Here is a 21,653-nt window from a genome sequence, read left to right as displayed (position 1 = left end):
AGGTAGGGTTTGGGGAAGAAGTCATGAGGTCAATGATCCGGGATAGTATACATAAGGACACATAAAGATCCTCTTTATAGTTTGAGACAGTCTCTCACGAAGACTGAACCTTGCTATTCAGCTCAGCTGGCTGGTCAGTGAGGCCCTGGAATCTGACATCTCTATCTCCCCATGTGCTGGGGTTCCAAGTGTATCTCACCCAGCTTCTACACATATTCTAGGGGACAAGGTTAGGTCCAAACCCTTGCCCAACTCACTGAGCCATCTCCACAGCCTTCAGATAGGTTTTATTCTAGGACTTTAACCTCTTTCCTGTCAGGGAAGTGTAGTATAGTAATTAGTACTCGGGGTTTAACAGCACACTTCCTGAGTTCAAATACTATCCATGTATTTCATGGTTCTTTTTAAAAACCTACTTTATACGCTGGTATTATGGCATAATGGTAGAGTGTTTCCCAGCTGGACAGGGAACAGGATGCCATCCGCAGAACTGCTAAAAAAGAAAACAGTATTTGGTGCAGGTACAAGTAATGCATAACTTTACATGTGTGACGTATTCAACGTCTTGAGTTTACCAGAAATATAAACCCCGAAGCCATCTTTACAATCCACGTTAGACCCATATGCATCACCTCCCCGAAGCCAAATATTTAAGCTTGACGATGTCAGGTCTGATGAGTCCATTAGCAAAGGGCTAGAGGGAGAGCTCGGAGGTTAAGGACCCATGCTGCCCTTCTAGTAGATCAGAATTGTTCCCTGCATTCATGTTAGGTGACTCACAAAGCCTGTGATTCCAGCCTAACGGCAGTCAGCCAACACTCTTTTCCGGCTCCACATGCTATTCCCACACAGAGGGCATAAACACGTGTACATATATTAAAAAAGAAAGAAAGAACAAGAGGGGTAAATCTAGCTTCTACTGGGCAGCGTGGTGCATACCTGCTTTCTTGGCACTCTGGAAAAGGAGGATCACAAATTCAAGTCTAGTGTCACCTGATATTGAGTTCAAGCTAAGGATCACAGCCAGGGCTTCTCTTGCAGCTTAGGTGCGTGGCCAAGCCATGGCAGCTCCGTCTTCTCTCATCTTTGACACCAATAGCATTTTTCATCAGACTTCGGTCACCTTCTCTCTGCTTTGAAGAGGCCGTTTCAGGGTTTCAGCTTTGCCTTTGGACCCCGAGGCTGAACTAACATTCCTGTGGATTATCTCTGTGGCTCATCCTCTATCCTAGCTCTATGTCCTTTTGGCTCCCTGCAGCTTTTCTTGATGTGTGGTGGAGACAGCAGGGCCTAAGCACTATGTGTGGGAATGTAGCACTCCATGGCCTTGCTCTGTGTGGTGGTCTTCAGCAACTCTTCTGCACACTGCTTCCAACTGTTGGTTGAGAGAGAAAGCAAGCTGTTGTTGTTGCTTGAGTGAGGTTTTTTTTTTCCATTTTAGATAGAACCTCACTGTGCACTGTGGTTTCTGCCTTGTGAGTGCTGGTATTAAAGGTGTGAGCTGATGCTTATCTTTTCTTTTGAAACAGTGTCTTGGCTAACACAGGGTGGCCTTGAACCTGCTATGTAGCCAAGAATGAGCTTGGACATATTTTAAATAGAAAAATATTTTAAAGTGGTGTGTTTGTGTGTCTGTTTGTGTCTCAGTGTATGTCTGTGTGTGTTTGTGTGTGTGTCTTGTGTGTCTGGGTGTATCTTAGTGTGTGTCTATGTGTGTATCTCAGTGTGTGTCTGTGTGTGTCTCAGTATGTGTATCTCTGTGTGTGTATATGTGTGTGTGCATCTGTGTGTCTGTGTGTGTCAGTGTGTGCGTTGCTCTCTCTCTCTCTCTCTCTCTCTCTGTGTATACACATACATAGCACAGTAGAAATGTGGCACTTAGAGAGAAACTTACAGAAATAGGTTCTCTCCTTCCACCCCGTGGGTCTCAGGATCAACCTCAGGCCTCAGGCCTGACGATGGGGGCATCTTAGTGGCCTTTGAAAGTTACTTACCTGTGTATGATTGTGTGTGCGTATGTGTGGTTGTGGGTTACACATGCCATATGTGTGTATGTGAGGTCAGAGGAAAGCTCTGTGGAGTCAGTTCTCACCTTCCACCTGTAAGTGGGTCCTGAAGAATTGAACTCTAGTCAACACCAGGCTTGCACAGCAAAAGCCTTTCCTCAGTGATCCATCTAGGGGGCACAACCTCAAATTGTGATCCCTTTGTTTCCATCTCCTGAGTTACAGGCCAGAAGTTGATACAACTGGTTTATTCAGTGCTAAGACTTGAACCCAGAACATCAAGTACAATAGGTAAGCATTCTAAAACTTAGAGCATCTCCAGAAATTCACGTTCTTGTTTTTCACTTCTTTGTTTTGAGGCAAGGTCTGACTGTGTAGCCTTGACTGCTCTGGAATGTGGTATGTAGACCAGGGTGACCTTGAATTCACAAACTTCTGGCTGCCTCTGTCTCCCAAAGGCATGGGCTACCATTTCTGGCCCATCATCATTGTTCTTGATCACGGTGAATTGTCAGGGTCCCCATCCATAAGTGGAGACATGAACAGTGTTGCCCCTGAGTTTGGAAGTGCACACATGGAGTCTCATCACTCTAGAGGTGAAGGCAGGAGGATTAAAATGTTGTTTAGTTAGGATTTCATTGTTGTGAAGAGACACCATGACCTTATATAAAAGACATTTACTTGGGACTGGCTTACAGTTTCAGAGACCCAATCCATTATCATCAAGGTGGGAGGCATGGCAAAATCTAGGTAGTTTGGTGCTGGAGAACGAGCTGAGGGGTTTATATCTTGGTCTGAAGTCAGCCAGAAGGAGGCTTTCTTCTGTAGGCTACCAGGAGGAGACTGGAATTCTAAGTTAGGTAGAACTTAAACCTCGGAGACATCAAACACACCCCCACATTGACACACTCCCTCCAACAAGGACACATCTACTCCAACATTGCCACACCTCCTAGTAGTGCCATTCCCTGTGAGCTAAGCATTCAAACACAGGAGTCTATGGGGGCCAAACCTACTCAAACCACCAAAGACGTCAAGGCCAATATCAACTACACAGGAATTTATGGCTACCATGCTTACTTAAGACTGTTTCAATTACTCATGTGCGCTCTCTCTCTCTCTCTCTCTCTCTCTCTCTCTCTCTCTCTCTCTCTCTCTCTCTCTCTCTCCCTCTCTCTCTCTCTCATTGGAATTTACAATGCTCTGTAAGAATGAGTTGATATACTACATATAAAGTTTGTCGAAGGTTGCCTGACTAGACCACTTAAGTGGCTAGTGGGCAATGATGACCTGAGTTCAAACCCTAGGATATACATGGTGAAGGGAAAGTACTGACTCCCAAATGGTGTCTTCAGAGTAACACACACACACACACACACACACACACACACACACACACACACAAATGTGAAATACTTATTTACATAAAAGAGAAGAAGGTGAAATGGTATAAGGTTTTTTGTTTGTTTTTGTGTTTTGTTTTGTTTTGTTTTGCATCTGCTCTTTTCTTCTCTACCCTGTAGCCCTGCCCTCAAGGCCCCCATGTCACCCTGGCCACCTGTCTCCAAAACCCTCTGGCTTCTACCACCAAGACAGATGGCATTCGACATTCTGTTCTAGCCGCTCTTTCCCCACTGTGGAGAGCATCCTGAACTGCCTGTCAGGACGCATTGTCTACATGATGGGGGATTCCACACTCCGGCAGTGGTGGGAGTATCTTCGAGACACAGTGCCCTGTGAGTGACCGTGAGGGGAGAGGAGGGCCTGTGAGGACTCATGATGGAGAAGCCTGACAGCGAATTCATTGAAGGAGAGACTCCCTCGCTTAGTAGAAAGGTGGTGCAGCCTGCTGGGTCTTCCTCAAGGACAAGGAGTGAAGGAGTGGGGTGTGTGCTTTGTTTTATGAGATGAGGTCCCACTATGTAGCCCTGGTTGGACTAGAACCCATTATGGTGATCAAGCTGGCTGCAAAGTCACAATATCCACCACCCGGTACATCCTGAGTTCTACACTTAAAAGCAAATCCCAGCTGAGAGTGAGTTTTAAGAAACTCATACATGTGCATACATGCTTGTGTGTGTGTGTGTGTGTGTGTGTGTGTGCGTGTGTGTGTGTGTGTGTGTGTGCGTGTGTGTGTGTGTGTGTGTGTGTGTGTGTGTATGAATCAAGGAAATATTCACAGAACTCAGGCTGGCCTGGAGCTCCATGTGTAACCAGGGTTGATCTTGAAGCTCTGATCTTCCTATCTCTTCCTCCCAAGTGATTAAATGACAGGCATATGTTACCACACCCTGTTGGTGTGATGCTTGAGGTATTTGGGATATAATGCAGGGTTGCATGGTAGGCAAGATGTCTACTAACCTATGCACATCCCCAGCCTGCCAGAAGGAAGTCATTCAGGAGAATAGGTAAAGGACAGGGCTACAATCCTTCACACAATGCAATGTGGGGTGATAGCAAAAGAGCCATTGCTGTGTTTCTAAATAAAATCTGCAGCCACCATCTAGTGTATGTGTGTGCATGTATGCACATGCACATGTGTTTGTGTGTGGGTGTGTGTGTGTGTATGTGTGTGCCTGTGTGTATGTGTGTGTTTGTCTGTGGTGGAGGACAGAAAACAATTTCTGCTGTCACTCTTAGATACAGTCTATATTTTATTTTATTATTATCAGTGTGCATAATAATGGGCAGGCTCATTGTGTGTGCATGTGTGTGGTATGCCTAGGTTGTGCACATGCTTGGCACACGTATGGAGTTCAGAGGACACCTTTCAGAAGTCAGTTTTCTGCTTCCAGGGATGGAGCTCAGGTCTTCAGGGTCTTTTACCTATTGAGTCATCCGCTAGTCCTGCCACCCCAGGCAAACATCTCACATGCTGAGCTACATCCCTGCCACCATTGTTTATGGTCATGGTAAAACACTACACATCCTTGGATCTCAGCGTCCCTGCCTAGAGTGCAGAGAGAAATACAACAGCAGCCTGAGTATAGTAGTGTACTCCTATGGTTACAGCACTCTGGAGATATGTCTCAGGTAGGGTTTACTGCTGTGAGCAGATACCATGACCAAGCCAACTCTTATAAGGACAACATTTAATTGTGGCTGGCTTACAGGTTCAGAGGTTCAGTCTGACATCATGAAGGTAGGAACATGGCAGCATTCAGGTAGGCAAGGTACAGAGGAGCTGAGAGTTCTACATCTTCATCTGAAGGCTGCTACAAGAAGACTGGCTTCGAGGCAGCTAGGATGAGAGTCTCAAAGTCCATGCACACATTGACGCACTTTCTCCATCAAGGCCACATCTACTCCAACATGGCCACATCTCTGAATGGTGCCACTTCCTGAGCCAAGCATATTCAAACTACCTCGAGATACTGGCAGTTAGGTTGGGAATAGAGGGCCAGCCATTTTCAGCTACAAAGAAGGTGAAATCTAGCATGGCCCACATAAGACTCCTTCAAATGGTTATGTGCACACAAGAGTCCCCTCTGTTGAACACACACACACACACACACACACACACACACACACACACACACACACGCTTCATAACAATATTTTGAGACAATTGCCTCTTATTGACCTCATAGGCTAGGCTGGGTGGCCATCAAACCCCACGTATCTTATCTATATGTTGCCAGCTATAGCCTTACAACCAAAAGGCACCAAGTCTGACTGTTTTTAATGTGGGCTCTGTGGATCATACTCAGGTCTTTGCATTTACATAGCAAATCTCTATCACTGAGCAAAACCCCAGCATCACAGGGGGATTATAGGCAAGTAGACTACCACTGAGCCATACTTCCCCCAGTTCCTCAGTGAGAGATTCTAGCAGGAGCTTACCACTGAGCCACAGCCAGCTACAACCACAGATATGGAGCACTACCTCTGATGCTCCATTGAGGGGGTAGGGAGTGCATCTCAGGAGTGGAGCACGTGTCCAGCACCTGAGAGGCCCTGGGTTCATCCCCAGCCCTGCAGAATAATAGAAGGAAGAAGTGTCATGAGATGAGAACGGCAATGATTAAAATGGTCCTACTCAGTGGCTCACAAGTGCACAAGCTCAAACTCCAGGGAGTCTGACACCCTCTTCTGGCCTCTTGAGGCGCCTGCACCCACTTGCACATATCAGACAGAGACACGTGTTAGCATACACATAATTAAAAGACAAAATCATCTGAGTGTGGTGGCCCATATCTCTCAGGATCTGGAAGGCAGAAGCAGGTAGCTCCCTATAAATTTGAGACTAACTTGGTCTAGTCTATTCCAGGTCAGCTAGGACTACACAGAGAAATGTGTGTGTGTGTGTGTGTGTGTGTGTGTGTGTGTGTGTGTGTGTGTGTGTGTGTGTACTGGGTGTAGTGCTGCTTACCTTTAATCTGAACACCTGGGAAACAGAGGCAAACAGATCTGTGACTTCAGGGCCAGCCTTGTCTACTTAGTGGCATATACATATATGGGATGTATGCAAAAAGGTAATTAATAATCCCATGTTAATTCACTCTGTGTGTCTGTGTCTCTGTGTGTGGGTATGTCTGTGTGTGTGTGTGTGTGTGTGTGTGTGTGTGTGTGTGTGTGTACAGTGGCATACTACAGTGTATGAGAAGATCAGAGGACCATGTGCAAGAGCTGACTCTCTCTTTCTACCATACGAATGAATCTCAGGGGATTAAACTCAAATAATGAGTGTTGACAGCAAGAGCCCTTCCTGGCTGAGTCATCTTGCTCGGTTCCCTATGTTAAAAACCTGTTTCTCCTCCTCCATACAGCCCTGAAGCCAGTTGACCTACATGCCACTTATCAAGTAGGTCCCCTGATGGCCGTGGAGACAACTCGGGGGACGGTGTTGCACTGGAGGGCACACAGCTGGCCCCTGCGTTCTCTCCGCACCCCAGTGGCCTCCCTGCACTCTGTGGCCAGAGAACTACATGGCCTGGCCGGGGGACCCTACACAGTGGTGGTGCTGGGTATGGGAGCCCACTTTACCACGTTCCCTCCCTCCATCTTTGCTCGAAGACTGGCAGGGATTCGGGCAGCTGTGAAGGCCCTGCTGGACCGGGAACCCAGTACTCTGGTCGTCATCAAACTGGCCAACACTGGCTACAAATCGGTGTATGGCAGTGACTGGCTCACACTCCAGATGAACCGCTTCCTCCGCGCTGCCTTTGTTGGTCTCCGCGTGGCCTTTGTGGATGCGTGGGAAATGACCTCCAGCTTGGCTGTGCCAGACGACATCCACCCAAGGAAGCTTATTGTCCGCAATGAAGTGGAATTATTTCTGTCCTTCATCTGTCCCACCTGAGTGCTCCTGAGGGATCTGAGTCTGAGTGGATGGAGAGAGAGCCTGGGTATGGTCATCACAAAATGAACTTCTGTGATGGAAACCTGAAGCTACCCTGGCTCACCCACTATGACACTGTGGGTCCGTATTTTATACTTCTCTCTGTGCGCCACGTGGACAAATCTAGTTCAATACAAATGATTTGCATCGTTTTCTCTTTTTGAGTGTAAGGGGTTGTGGGTGGTGTTTGTACACATATATGTACAGATTGCTTGCCCCTCTGTGCACACAAAGGCCAGAGGACATCTTGGGTTATCCTGCTCTATCTAGGAAATGCTGTTTAGCATGACTCAGTATCTGGTGTTGCTTCAATCTCATGGAGTCTGGCACTAGGCAGTATATTTTAGGCACATTTAAGTCCAGTATAATTTGGGTTTCCTAGTGTAACACCATCCCATGTGTACAAGGAAGCAGAATACATCTTAGAGACCTTCCTCTGTATTCCACTTTGTATTCCTGGGATAGAAGAAGAAAGAGCCATTGTGGCTGCAAACATTACAGGGCCCAATACGAGCAAGGATTCATCACAGTTTTGTAGGAGCGTTCTTTTCCTTCTATTGACCAAGGGCAAAGAGCTACTGATAAAAATGGGTATACTAGGGCCTCTCCTGCCTTAACCTTCCTACCATGCAGGAAAGGAAGGCAGTACCAATAGCACATCCATAAAAAAGGTCCATCCCAAAGGCCTTTGTTGATGAAAGGGAAGGGGATGGTTAGAGATGGGATTTCTAGCAGGAGGGATGGAAGTACATGGAGCATAATCTATGTGATAGAAAAACAGCATTGACAGAAATATCAGGGGGAGCCCTGTGGATACAAGTGTGGTTCTTAGTGCACAGGAGCAACCAAAGTGCCCAAGAGGAGACGGCTCTCCTCTGTTGCAAAAAGACTGCTCTTGTTACAGTACCAAATGAAGCTGCAAGTTATTATCTAAACCATCAGCAACAGATAGCATTATGGAAAATACAAAATCAACTTCAGTAAGCAATATTTCAGATAATCTCCATTCCATTATCATACAAGTAATGTTCCCACTGTCAGGGCTTCCTAAAGTGTACTTCAATATGCTTAAAGCTGTATTATTGCACTTGTACTGGTTCACTATATTACTCCAACCAAGTTATCTCTCATCCATGTGGCTAAATATCTGCATACCATCTTTTATCCAGCAATCGTATCCTAAAGGATAAAATAAGTCCTTAGCATGGCAAGATAACATGATGCTGTCTCCTGGTAGACGGCTTCCTTTTATACTCCAAGACAAAAGCCTTTTGTGTTCTGCATTGACAACCTGAGAATTAAGAGGCAGTCCAGTCTGTAACCCCAAAAGCATCCTTTTGGTGCACAGTAGTATAGTGACCTGTTTCTCCAAAGTTTCTGCCTGATGTCTTATAGTTTTGATGTCTCCCTAAGTTTTCCATTTACTTTTCCTTGTGGGTACGAGTATCATCTTTCTATTTTTAAAAATAGCCAAGTCATTATTTAAAAGTGTTGTCTCATAGTAGCTTGATCCTGTGGATAACAAGGGATTTAGGTCACATGACTACTATCCATTAACGGCAAAATCTTCGTTAAAGCACTTGCTACTATGAGCAGAGCCATCATCAGATTTTAGTGGTAATGGGGGAAGAGCTCTTACAGAACCAAGCAAGGCAAACATGGCACCGAGTGGTTTTGCCTCTTACCCTTTTCCCCCTTGCTAAAAGCCATTAGATTTCATCCCTAAAGATAGCAACCTGGGTCTATTCTCTTATTTGGTCACTTTCTGCCCTTGAGGCTGATTACCAAGATCCAGCAATCTAAATATGGACCTCCAACAATCAAAATCCCCCTTTGGCTGTCCTAATTGACACGCCCAATCAAAACACCAGATCACCCTCACACAGCTTCCCCCTTTTACTTTATAAACCACCTGTTGCCTATGGGCCACACCTGTCTCCTCTCCATCTGGAGGCAGCTCTTTATCCTGGGGATAAATAACCCTGACCCTGTCCCTTGTTCCCTTCCTTCTTTCCCATGTCCTCTCTGTCCTGTCTTTGTCTCTTATTCCCTGTCATTTCTCCCTCCAGGGTGAATAAATCTCTTTTGTGGGAGAATGTGGTCTTGGTGCATCCTGTGCTGACACAGGTCCTTTCAATGGGAATCCTAGAAAGAAAATGCATAAAGAGCTCTTGAGAAAGCCAAATTCCAGGCATGACACAGTAGTGTTTTCCTGGAGCCTGCCTGGAATTGTGCCTTGCAGTCTTCTAGTTAGGGAGAGGCAGTGTGCTTGCCTGTAGTGTGCTCTAGCACAGACCTCTACATACCTGCAGCAGGGGAGGCCCCGGACAGGCTGTAGTTTCAGATGTTGAGCTGATTTGAGAACTATTGACTCCTAATGATAAAGTAGATTTTCAAAATAGTGTGTAAGATAATGCCTGTCACAGAGGACAGGGTCTCGTGAGCCTCTTCTAACTCCCTTGCCAGAGTCTGATCATTTGTCAGACCAAAGGCAAGCACTAAACTAGAGAAACAACAAAGTCCACTTAGTTAACAAAGGCCATTAAGTGTTAAAGATTTAAACCTAAGGCTATAAGATCTGGATCTTTAACATTCACAGCAATTTGAATTTTGAACTCAAGAAGACTGTCCTGCTAAGTACCAAGATACTCAGAAGTACCTGAGCAGTAATCACAGAAAAGACAGGAGAAAGCAATGGAGGGGCTCTGGAGAAATGTCTCAGAGGTTAAGAGTTTCAGAGGTTGCTCTTCCTGAGGTCTGGAGTTCAATTCCCAGCAACCACATGGTGAGTCACAACCATCTGTAATGAAATCTAATGCCCTCTTCTGGCATGCAGGTATACATGTAGGTAGAATACTGTATACCTAAGAAATAAATGAAACTTTAAAGAAAAAGGAAGCAATGGAGGTCCATGTAAACGTAACTGTATATATCCTACTGATGCTGTAAATGAAATAAAACGTGGCAGACATTACAGCAGAACATTTCCACTGAAAGACTTACCAGGAGCTCTAGTTTTTCCTACATTTTGTAGGCATTCTGATGCAGTACCTTTTCAGGTCATATCCAAAGTCTTGTTAGGTGAAAATGTCAAAGGAATCAAACGCCTATTGGCTACAGTTTTGGTTTAACCCCTTTTGGCCTCCAAGTGAATTTGAGAAACATGTAATTCTGTTTACATTTCTGGACCCCTGTATTACCTAGTTTAAATATTCCAGGAAAAATTTTTCTGATTGCAATTTCCTGCTAATTTCCTCTTTAAACCCATCCCAAGCCTTTTCACATGTTTATTTTTAAATATTTCTCTATACAAATATTTACCGAGTATCTATTTACACACAAATACAAAAGTGCATCTTTTAAAACCTGAAGTTCAGTAGTCATAAATTCAAAATAATATGTGTGTAATTTGGGTCCTCCATGCCTCAAAGGTGTGAAATGAGAAAGTCTCCTCCCTGCTGGATGTAAAGGACAGGATGCAGCTCCTTCTTTTCCATAATTTGAGCAGGCATCAGCAGGGAAAGTTTCTGTCTGTACTCTCAGTAACACACAACTCCCTGTACCAGCAGGCACGGTTGCTCCTGGCTTTCCTGTCAGGCACGCCCTTCCTGTTTTTGTTCTGGAGACAGAGGTGGCAGCAGTTCTCTGTCACTATCATGTTTCAGTACAACTGGATTTGTGGGTTTTTAATTTACTTACCTTTGCTTTTCAAGGCAAGGAGACTCAGCTGAAGGAGGGAGTGCACTGCACCTCTCTTCCATTTCTGTCTCATGCTACTCATGACCCATCTATTCCAACTTCTGTTCAGTAGACTCCGTCCTCAAAGACCTCCTTCCAACTGTTTGAAGCGTCTGATACCCTCTCCGCGCTCACAGTTCTTTTGCAACATTCCTGCTCTCTCAAGTCTAGCCAGCTTCCATTCTCCATGCACCTCTATCCTTCATGTGCCAGTTTGTCCCAACCCACGAGAACGTCAACAGAGACCCTAGAGTGGGGAGTGGGATGGATAGGACAAGAGGCATGAGAAATGGAGACAAGACAGTATTCTGATCAAGTCTCATTTAATAAAGCAAAAAGCACTTGCTTGTAAGCAGAAAAGTCCCACAACACAAACCTGTAGTCAGGATAACAATAAACATATGTCACATCAGAAACCAATGGCATACATTCCAATCTCCCGAAAACTTCCAACCTACAATAAGTTTCAATTTTCTGAAGCTTCTAACAATAGAGTGAAACCCATTCTAGGGTAGAAGAAAGCTACCAGGAAGTCTCTAGTATTCTTGGCTGAAGTTACAGGAAACAATGGCCCATGATGTGTACAACTCAGCAAAAAGGCATAAGCCGGCTGGGCGGTCCCAGGCCGTACATGACATCACTTCAAATATCCAACTGAGAAACTCCTAACGAAAACTGATTGCTTGGGTTGAGTTTAGACTGTTGAGTTGTACAACCAGGGGTGAGTACTACCTTTTTGTGTAGCATATGGGACTTGTATATAAAACGTATGTTTCTTGACCTTTTGATGAGCCATCTGTAGAATCATAAAAAAATTCTTTATATGATATTTAGATGTAATTTTAGGCAATACCCATGTGGTATCATAAAAAATTTTTAAAGAAATCTTTGGGATAGTGATTATCTATAGATTTTGAGGAATTTGGCAATGCGCCTGGAAGTTATTATCAATGTAGAACAAATAATCCACATGCACAAGTATGTCTTTAGGCTCTTACTGGTAAGTAAGTTGTTTAACACCTGTATCACTCATTGGTGTTACATCTATAATATTTTTAAAATTAGAAGTTATAAATTATTGCAGAGTTTTGATGTGTATGTTTCTGTACCTTATTGGTATATAATTACAGTAGGTGAAGAGGCCGAAGAAGAATAAATAATTGATAAGGAAATATGAAATTAATTCTGTGAGCTACCACTTCAGGAGAAGTATCATTTAGTAAGCTAATAAACCGCTCTGCATTGGGTGTTATTTTGCTTAAAGAATTTATCTGAGAGTGTCCAGAAGGCCACTGAGCAGAGCCAAACCCTCAGAGGCTGTCAGCAGATAGGGACATGCCCTACTGACTTGGCCCTAAACTTGTTGTAAGTCATTGAGGGGGCACTGTGTGGGAAGGTTGAGGCTGAGAGGATGATGGACAATTTGTTGTTGAGTAATAGAGTTGATTTGTATTACATCTGGAGCTACGTGGATGTTTGCTCTTTCAGTTTATTTAAAGTGAATGTTAAACGCTCATCTCAGTATTGAATAGACAAGTAGGAGAGAAGAGATTGCATTGGCTCGGGTTCAAGCCCTTTATGTCCGAGTTGCAGTTATTCCCCTATTAGAAGTCGGGTCCACTCATTTTTTCCCTTTAAAGGATGATTGATCAATCTGTACTGTGTTATTCTATCTGTGAGGGGAAACAAACAACAAAGAAACAATAACTAAGCCCTGGAGCAGCGGATCCATGGGCAAGCAGCAGAGGAGACCCTCCCTTACCCACCCTACTCCATCCCACGTCCCACCCCCCTCTACCCCTACCAACTGCAACTCTTCCTTGGAACTCCAGCCTTGCTCCAGCGCCTTTGTGTGCGCCACTCAGTTGGGAGCAGAAAGGGTCTCAGGGTGGCTTGAGCCCAAGGACTTCTGTGTTCCCAGTAAACATTCCCGCACACCCAGAGGTCATCCCACATAGAACTGTGAATAAAGGTCCTGTTTTGCTAACCCGAACCCTGCCTCTCTTACCACTTGTGTAATAGAGGCAGCTGGACCTCGGCACCAATGGCCAAAGCTGCAGCAATTTTTTTTAGGAAATCTGATATTTAAATAGCTTCTGAAGTATATTGTGCTTATGAATGTTTACTCTAAGAATGGATATTACTGAAATCATGGTGTTTTAGTAGTCTCTTCTATTTATTTTAATTTATTTATTTACATTCCAACCATTGCCCCCTGTTGCTGTAAAATTATTTTAAAAAAAAAAAAAGGCTGTCTTTTATCCCGCATTAGATCCGGCACCACAGTGCCCCAAGGTATCTGTTAGCTATCTTCATCTCAGTCAGCAAAGCCTCTCACCCACTTTGCTCTATCCCATATCACACTGTCAATGGCTACTCTCTGAGCCTGGCAGCAATCTCTCTACCTGTCCAGTTCCCAAGGCAGGTTGTCACTGGGCCGGACATACACATCCCAATTTCGTGGCAGGCTAGCATGTCTTGCCACCACACACTCTCTTGAACTTCAATTAAATCGCCACATGAAAGAACACACAACAGAATAACCTCTGATCCAATTGACTGTGTAATTTGCTCAACTAGACATAAAAAGCCCTTTATCCATCCCTTAAGAACATTCATAACAACCTGTAAATGTGCAGAGAGGAATCTTAACATCAGCCTCCATGGTCTCTCTGCTGCTTCCCCCTCTCTTCTTTCAGTCTCCTCCCCTCCCAAACGTTTCTCCCACCCATCCTTCCTTCTCGTCCAATGACAGACCTCGTTCTATCTTGTACCTGCCTTCACCTGTATAAAGACAACATCCTACATCCCCCTTCTTCTCCCCCGCCAAAAGTTCATCATCCCATTCCTCTGCCCTCTTGCCTCTGAGAGTGCACTGTCCTCCCATGCTGGGCATCCCCCTTCCCTGGGCCCTCTTCTCCCTTAGGCACATCTCCTGCCACTGAGGCCAGACCAGGCAGTCCTCTCTATATATGTGCCAGGGGCCTCAGACCAGTAGGCTGCTTAGTTGGTGGTTCAGTCTCTGGGATCTCCAAGGGGTGGGGTGGGGGAACAGGTTAGTTGAGACTGCTGGTTCCTATGAAGTTGCCACCACTTCAGCTCCTTCAGTCCTTCCCTTAGTTCCTTCATAGGGGTCCCTGACTTCAGTCCAATGGTTGGCTGTAAGTATCTGCATCTGTCTCAGTCATCTGCTGATAGGGCCTTCTCATAGGAGAACTTAACGCTAGGCTCCTGTCTGTAAACATATCATAGCATCAGTAACAGTGCCTCTCCTTGAGATGGATCCTAAGTTGGGCCAGTCACTAGGCAGCCTTTCCTTCAGTCTCTTCTCCATTTTTTTCCCTGCAGTTCTTTTATTTATTTTTTTATTAATTTTTATTTACAGGTGTACACTGTGGCTATCTTCAGACACAACCAGAAAGGGGTATCGGTTCCCATTACAGATGGTTGTGAGCCACCATGCGGTTGCTGAGACTTGAACTCAGGACCTCTGGAAGAGCAGTCAGTGCTCTAACAGCTGAGCCATCTCTCCAGCCCCCTGCAATTCTTTGACAGAACAATTCTGGGTCAGAAATTTTGACTGTTAATTGGTAACCCTTTCAATTAGGGCCCTGACTATCTACTGGAGGTGGACTCTTTGAGATTCCTCTCTTTACATTTGGCTAAGTTCACCCCGATTGAGTCCTGAGAGTGTTTCCTCCCAGTCTCGTACTTTCTAGAAGTTCCCCACACTTCCCACCCCCGCAGAAACTGAATATTTCCACTCATTCTCATGGTCCTCTGGGATTCTCTCCTGGCTCCCACCTGTCCCCCCCCCACCTCTCCCACCCAGATCCCTTCCTCCTGTGATTATTTTGCTTCCCCCTCTAAGTGGGATTGAAGCATCTTCACTTGGGCTTTCCTGCTTCTTAAACTTCTTAAGGTTTATAAGTTGTATCCTGGGTATTCTGCACTTTTTTGGTTAATATCCACTTATCAGTGAGTACATATCCTTTAGATCTGGGTTACCTCACTCAGGATATTTTCTAGTGCCATCCGTTTGCCTGCAAAATTCATGATGTTCTCATTCTTAATAGCTAAATAGTAATCAATTGTGTAAATGAGCCACATTTTCTGTATCCTTTCTTCAGTTGAGGGACATCTGGGTACTTTCCAGCTTCTGGCTATTACAAATAAGGCTGCTAGGAACATAGTGGAGCATGTTTGTGGTATGATGAAGCATCTTTTGGATGTATGCTGAGGAATTGTATAGCTGGGTCTTCAGGTAAAACTATTCATTTTCAGGCCAGACTGAATTCCAGAAGAGTTGTACCAGTTTGCAATCCCACCAGTAATGGAAGAGTGTTCCTTTTTCTCTACATCCTCGACAGCATATGCTGTCCCTTGAGCTTTTGATCTTAGCCATTCTAACTGGTGTAAGGTGGAATCTCAGGGTTGTTTTGATTTTCATTTCCCTGATGACTAAGGATGTTGTACATTTCTTTAAGTGCTTCTCACCCATTCAAGATTCCCGTGCTGAGAATTTTCTATTTAGCTCTGTACCCCAATTTTTAAATGGGTTATTTGGTTTTTGAGAGTTAACTTCTTCAATTCTTTATATATCTTGGATAAAAGCCCTCTGTCAAATGTAGTGTTACTGAAGATTTTCTCCTATTCTGTAGGTTGCTGGTTTGTCCTATTGACAGTGTCCTTTGCCTTATAGAAGCTTTTCAGTCTCATGAGGTTCTATTTATCAATTGTTGATCTTAGAGCCTGAACCATTGGGGTTCTGTTCAGGACATTTTCCCCTGTGCTGATGAGTTCAGGGCCCTCTCCCACTTTCTCTTCTATTAGATTTAGCATAGCTGGTTTTATGGTGAGGTCCTTGATCCACTTGGGCTTGAGCTTTGTGCAAGGTAATAAATATGGATCTATTTTCATTCTTCTACATGCTGACCTCCAGTTAGACCAACACCATTTGTTGAAGATGCTTCCTCTTTACCACTGTGTGTTTGGGGCTTCTTCGTCAAAGATCAAGTGTCCATGGGTGTTTGGGTTTATTTCTAGGTCTTCAATTCTGTTCCATTCCATTTGATTCCTGTCTTTCTCTGTACCAATACCATACAGTTTTTATCACTCCTGCTTTGTTGCACAGCTTGAGATCAGAGATGGTGATTCCTCCCAGAAGATCTTTTACTGTTAAGAATTGTTTCAGCTATCCCAGGTTGCGGTTTTGGGTTTTTTTGGTTTTTTTGTTTTGTTTTGTTTTGTTTTTTGTATAAAATTGAAAATTGCCCTTTCCACGTTTATAAAAAAAATGTGTTGGAATTTTAATTGGGATTGCATTAAATCTGTAGATTGCTTTTGATAAAATGGCCATTTTCACTATGTTAATCCTACTAGTCTATGATCAGGGGAGATCTTGCCACCTTCTGAGGTCTTCTTCAATTTCTTTCTTCAGGTATTTAAAGGTCTTATCATACAAATCTTTCACTTGCTTGGTAAGCATTACAAATAACTTTAATTTTTTCAAACCTTACTTTAAATGATTTTTCTTAAAGACTTTAACATTCTTTATAACCCATTACCCACCAGAGGTAGTGGGAAGGAAAGGATACAGGAGAAGTGGACCTGTTTAGAAAGGTTCTTTGGAGCAACACCCATCTGCGTTATCTGGAAGTAGGCAGTTCAGTTCACAGGTTAGCAGGCAGCTGCAGCTCAATCCACTCACAAACACTTAATGGATACACCAGCAATACAGTTTGGTAGAGTCAGGTTAGCAACAGCAGTGGCATAGCATAGCAGAGACAGCCAGGCCTCGGCTCAAATCAGCAAATCAGCAGGAGGGACCAACAGGAACACTGGGAGAAATTCTTAGCTCTGTCAGGGAATCAAAGATGAGCGAAGACTTGAGATCCATAAGCATTGCGCAACGAGCTGTACCAGCAAGCCAAGTTCTGTCTCCTTCACTTCATCCAGTCCCAGTTACACCCTCCAAACATCAGGTGTCCTCCACATATGTGTCTTGCCTCAGCATGGGTCTTGCCGCAGCACTTGAATCCAATCAGCCCAAGCAAGTCCTCAGAAGTGCGAAGAAATCGCAGTATACCACCAGACCTTTTATGGTCCATTTCTCTCTATGGAGTCCCAACAAATACAGCTCAAGTATGCAATGTGAGGCAGACCAACACACTCGTGTTGTTAGCAAAGATTTCTTCATCACATTTCCTTTCACATGCTTGCTTTAGCAGAACATCCAAGACTTTTAACATGAAGGGGTGTTGCATTTTGTCAAAGGTCTTTTCAACCTCTAATGAGATGATCGTGAGACTTTTTCCCTTGAATTTATTTATACATCGGATTACAGTGATAGATTTTTTTTATATTGAACCATCCCTGCCTCCCTGGAATGAAGCCTACTTTATCATGGTGAATGATGTTTGTGATATGTTCTTGGATTTAGTTTGTGAGAATTTTACTGAATATTTTTGGATCGTTTTCATAAGTGAAATTGGTGTGAGGTTCTCTTTCTTGGTTGGGTCTTTGTGTGGTTTAGATATGAGAGTGACTATGGCTTCATAGAATAATTAGGTAGTGTTTCTATTCTGTGGAATAGTTTGAGGAGTTTTGGTATTACTCTTCTTTGAAGGTCTGGTAGAATTCTGCACTAAACCCATCAGGTCCTGGGCTTTTATTGGTTTGGAGGTTTTTAATGACTACTTCTCTTTCTAAGAGATTATGGGACTGTTTAGATAGTCTACCTGATCTTGATTTAACTTTGGTATGTGGTATCTGTCTAGGAAAGTCATCCATTTTATCTAGATTTTCCAGTTTTGTATAGTATAGGCTTTTGTAGTAAGATCTGATGATTTTTTAATTTCCTGAGTTTCTGTTGCTATGTCTCCCTTTTCTTTTCTGACTTTGTTCATTTGGATACTGTCTCTGTGTCCTTTAGTTAGTTTGCCTAAGGGTTTACCTATCTTATTGATTTTCTCAAAGAATCAGCTCTTGGTTTTGTTGATTCTTTGTATTGTTCTCTTTGTTTCTAATTGGTTGAGTTCAGCCCTGAGTTTGACTATTTCTTGCCATCTATTTCTCTTGGGTGTGTTTGCTTCTTTCTCTTCTATAACTTTCAGGTGTGCTGTTACATTGCTAGTATGGGAACCCTCCAATTTCTTTCTTTTTCTTTTTCTTTTCCTATTTTTTTGTTGTTATTGGATATTTTCTTAACTTACATTTTAAATGTTATCCCTTTTCACGTCTGGAATCCCTCTATCCCTTCCCCCCACCCCCCTGCGTCTTTGAGAGTATTCACCCACCCACTCCCTCCCACCTCCCCACACTGGCATTCTCCTACATGGGGGCATTGATCCTTCACAGGACCAAGGGCCTCTCCTCTCATTGATCCCCAATAAGGCCACCCTCTGCTACATGTGTGGCTGGAGCCATGGGTCCCTCCATGTGTACTCTTTGGTTGGTGTTTTAGTCTCTGGGAGCTCGGGGGAGTGGTGTCTGGTTGGTTGATATTGTTGTTCTTCCTATGGGGTTGAAAACTCCTTTAGCTCCTTCAGTCCTTTCTGTAACTCCTCCACTGGGGGCCCCGTTTTCAGTCCAATAGTTGATTGAGAGCATCTGACTCTGTATTTATCAGGCTCTGCCAGAGCCTCTCAGGAGACAGCTATGTCAGGCTCCTATCAGCATGCATCTCTTAGCAGCCACAATATTGTCTAGGTTTGGTGACAGTATATTGGATGGATCCCCAGGTGGGGCTGTATCTGGATGACCTTTCCCTCAGTCTCTGCTCCACACTTTGTCTCTGTATTTCCTCCTGTGAATATTTTGTTCTCCCTTCTAAGAAGAACTGAAGCATCCACTCTTTGGTCTTCCAACTTCTTGAGCTTCATGTGGTCTGTGGATTGTATCTTGGGTATTCCAAGCTTTTGTGGTAATATCCACTTATCACTGAGTGCATGCCATGTGTGCTCTTTTGTGATTGGGTTACCTCACTCAGGATATTTTCTAGTTCCATCCATTTGCCTAAGGATTTCATAAAGTCATTGTTTTTGATAGCTGAATAGTACTCCATTGTGTAAAATCACCACATTTTCTATATCCATTCCTCTGTTGAAGGACATCTGGGTACTTTCCAGCTTCTGGCTATTATAAATAAGGCTGCTATGAACATGGTGGAGCATGTGTCCTTGTTTTATGTTGGAGCATCTTTTGGGGATATTCCCAGAAGTGGTATAGCTGGGTCCTGAGGTAGTACTATGTCCAATTTTCTGAGGAACTCCAGACTGATTTCCAGAGTGGTTGTATCTGTTTGCAATCCCACCAACAATGGAGGAGTGTTCCTCTTTCTCCACATGCTCTCCAGCATCTGTTGTCAACTGAGTTTTTTATCTTTACCATTCTGACTGGTGTGAGGTGGAATCACAGGGGTGTTTTTCTTTATGAAGGCACTAAGTTCTATGAATTTTCCCCTAAGCACTGCTTTCACTGTGTCCCATAAGTTTGGGTATGCTGTGGCTTCATTTTCATTGAATTCTGTAAAGTCTTTAATTTCTTTCTTTATTTCTTCCCTGTTCAAGTTATCAGTGAGTAGAGAGTTGTCCAATTTCCATGAATATGTGGGCTCTCTCTCTCTTGTTTTTGTTGTTATTGAAGTTTAGCCTTAGTCGGTGGTGATCTGATAGAATACATGGGGCTATTTCAATCTTCTTGTACCTCTTTAGGCTAATTTTGTGTCTGATTACATGGTCAGTTTTGGAAAAGGTTCTGTGAGGTAGGGAAAAGAAATTATACTCTTTTGTTCAGGGTGAAATGTTCTTTAGATGTCTGTCAAGTCCATTTGGTTCATAACTTCTGTTACTTTCACTGTGTCTTTGTTTAGTTTCTGTTCCAATGACCTATCCATTGGTGAGAGCGGGGTGTTGAAGTCTCTCACTATTAATGTGTGATATTCAATGTGTGTTTTGAGCTTTAGTAAAGTTCCTTTTACGAATGTGGGTGCCCTTGCATTTGGGGCATAGATGTTCCGCATTGAGAGTTCAATCTGCTAGATTTTTCCTTTGATGAGTATGAAGTGTACTTAGCCATCTCTTTTGATAGCTTCCAGTTGAAAGTCTGTTTTATTGGATATTAGAATGGCTACTCCAGCTTGTTTCTTGGGACCATTTGTTAGGAAAATCTTGTCCAGCCCTTTACTCTGTGGTAATATCTGTCTTTGTCAATGAGGTGTGTTTCTTGTATTCAGCAAAATTCTGGATTCTGTTTACATATCCAGTCTGTTAGTCCATGTCTTTTTACTGGGAAATCAATTCCTTTGATGTTGAGAAGTATTAAAGAAGGTGATTGTTAGTTACTGTTACGTTTGTTGTTGTAGGTGACGTTATGTGTATCTGATTCTCTACTTCTGGTTTGGCTGTGAGATGATTATTATCTTGTTTTTTCTTTGGTGTAGTTAACCTACTTGTGTTGGATTTTCCTTCTAGAATCCCGTGTAGTATTAGATTAGTAGAAAGATATTGTTTGAATTGGGTTTTGTCATGGGATATCTTTGTATCTGCATCTATGGTGATTAGGAGTTTCGGTGGGTATAGTAACCTGAGTTAGCATTTGTGTTCTCTTGGAGTCTGGATGACAGTTGTCCAGAATCATCTGGCTTTTAAAAATCTCTATTGAGAAGTCTGATGTAATTGTTATAGATCTGCATTTATATGTTACATTGCCTTTTCCCCTTATAGCTTTTAACATTCTTTCATTGTTCTGTGAATTTAGTGCTTTGCTTATTATGCGATGGGATAATTTTTTTTCTATTCCAATCTATTTGATGTTCTCCAGGCTTCTTGTATATTTATGGCTATCTCTTTCTTTAGGTTAGGGCAGTTTTCTTCTATGATTTTTGAAGATGTTTTCTGACCCTTTGAACTGGGAATCTTTATACTCTTCTATTCTTATTGATCTTAAGATTGATATTTTCATTGTGTCCTGAATTTCCTGGATGTTTTTGCTTAGGAAATTTTTACACTTTGTATTTACTTTGACCAATATATCTTTTATGGTATCCTTTACACCTAAGGTTCTCTTTTCTATCTCTTGTATTTTGTAGCTCCTGATCTCTTTCCTAAGTTGTCTATCTGCAGGGTTTCCTCGATTTGTACTTTCTTTATTGTTTCTTTTTCTGATTTTGGTCTTAAACTATTTTGTTCAATTTCTTCACCTGTTTGTGTTTCCTGTATTTCTCTAAAGGATTTATTTGGTTCCTCTTTAGGGGCTTCACCTGTGTTTTCCTGTATGTCTTTAAGAGAGTTATTTATATCCTCCTTAAAGGCCTCTATCATCTTTGTGAGATGGAACTTTAGGCAGAACCTTGCTTTTCAAGTGTGTTAGGGTATCCAGGAATTGCTGTGATAGGAGAACTGGGTTCTGATGGTGCCAAATTACATTGGCTTCTGTTGCTTCTGTTCTTCTGCTTGCCTCTTAACATATGGTTATATCTGGTGTTGACTGGCCTGGGTGTCTGAATGGAGCTGGCCTCCTTGGAGGAAGGCAGTGCTGTCGCTGGTTGTGGAGGCGGGGTGGGGGAT

General features: G+C 43.3%; 2 protein-coding genes and 1 long non-coding RNA gene across 8 annotated transcripts in view; 2 read left to right on the top strand and 1 right to left on the bottom strand.

Annotated features, from left to right (window-relative positions):
- The window catches only part of Nxpe5l2 (neurexophilin and PC-esterase domain family, member 5 like 2), a 41,582-nt gene extending 34,068 nt beyond the window's left edge, over positions 1-7,514 (top strand). Inside the window, exons 4-6 of one of the 2 annotated variants that reach the window (XM_087579528.1) lie at positions 2,232-2,297; positions 3,530-3,742; positions 6,776-7,514. In XM_087579528.1, coding sequence (XP_087435654.1) covers positions 2,232-2,297; positions 3,530-3,742; positions 6,776-7,308 — 812 coding nt within the window. In that variant the 3' untranslated portion in view covers positions 7,309-7,514. The remainder of the gene's footprint in view (positions 1-2,231; positions 2,298-3,529; positions 3,743-6,775) is intronic. The other variant, XM_087579527.1, reaches the window with a different exon arrangement.
- The window catches only part of LOC148002234 (uncharacterized), a 21,565-nt gene extending 9,914 nt beyond the window's left edge, over positions 1-11,651 (bottom strand). Inside the window, exons 1-4 of one of the 2 annotated variants that reach the window (XR_015634239.1) lie at positions 11,462-11,651; positions 11,047-11,332; positions 940-1,375; positions 417-493 (exon numbers count right to left, since the gene is read on the bottom strand). This is a non-coding gene — a long non-coding RNA (uncharacterized LOC148002234). The remainder of the gene's footprint in view (positions 1-416; positions 494-939; positions 1,376-11,046; positions 11,333-11,461) is intronic. The other variant, XR_015634240.1, reaches the window with a different exon arrangement.
- The window catches only part of Nxpe5 (neurexophilin and PC-esterase domain family, member 5), a 22,120-nt gene continuing 12,106 nt past the window's right edge, over positions 11,640-21,653 (top strand). The window contains exons 1-2 of one of the 4 annotated variants that reach the window (XM_087579530.1): positions 11,667-11,806; positions 14,471-14,651. The gene's annotated coding sequence lies outside the window, so the exon portion shown is untranslated. Of the gene's footprint in view, positions 11,807-14,470; positions 14,652-21,653 lie in introns of all 4 variants that reach the window. The other 3 variants (XM_087579532.1, XM_087579529.1, XM_087579531.1) reach the window with 3 other exon arrangements.

This window comes from Rattus norvegicus, chromosome 12 (assembly GCF_021556685.1).
Source record: "Rattus norvegicus strain SHRSP/BbbUtx chromosome 12, alternate assembly SHRSP_T2T, whole genome shotgun sequence".
NCBI lineage: Eukaryota > Metazoa > Chordata > Mammalia > Rodentia > Muridae > Rattus > Rattus norvegicus.
The sequence above is the reverse complement of the archived record's forward strand: the minus strand, read 5'-3'. Positions and strand labels throughout refer to the sequence as shown.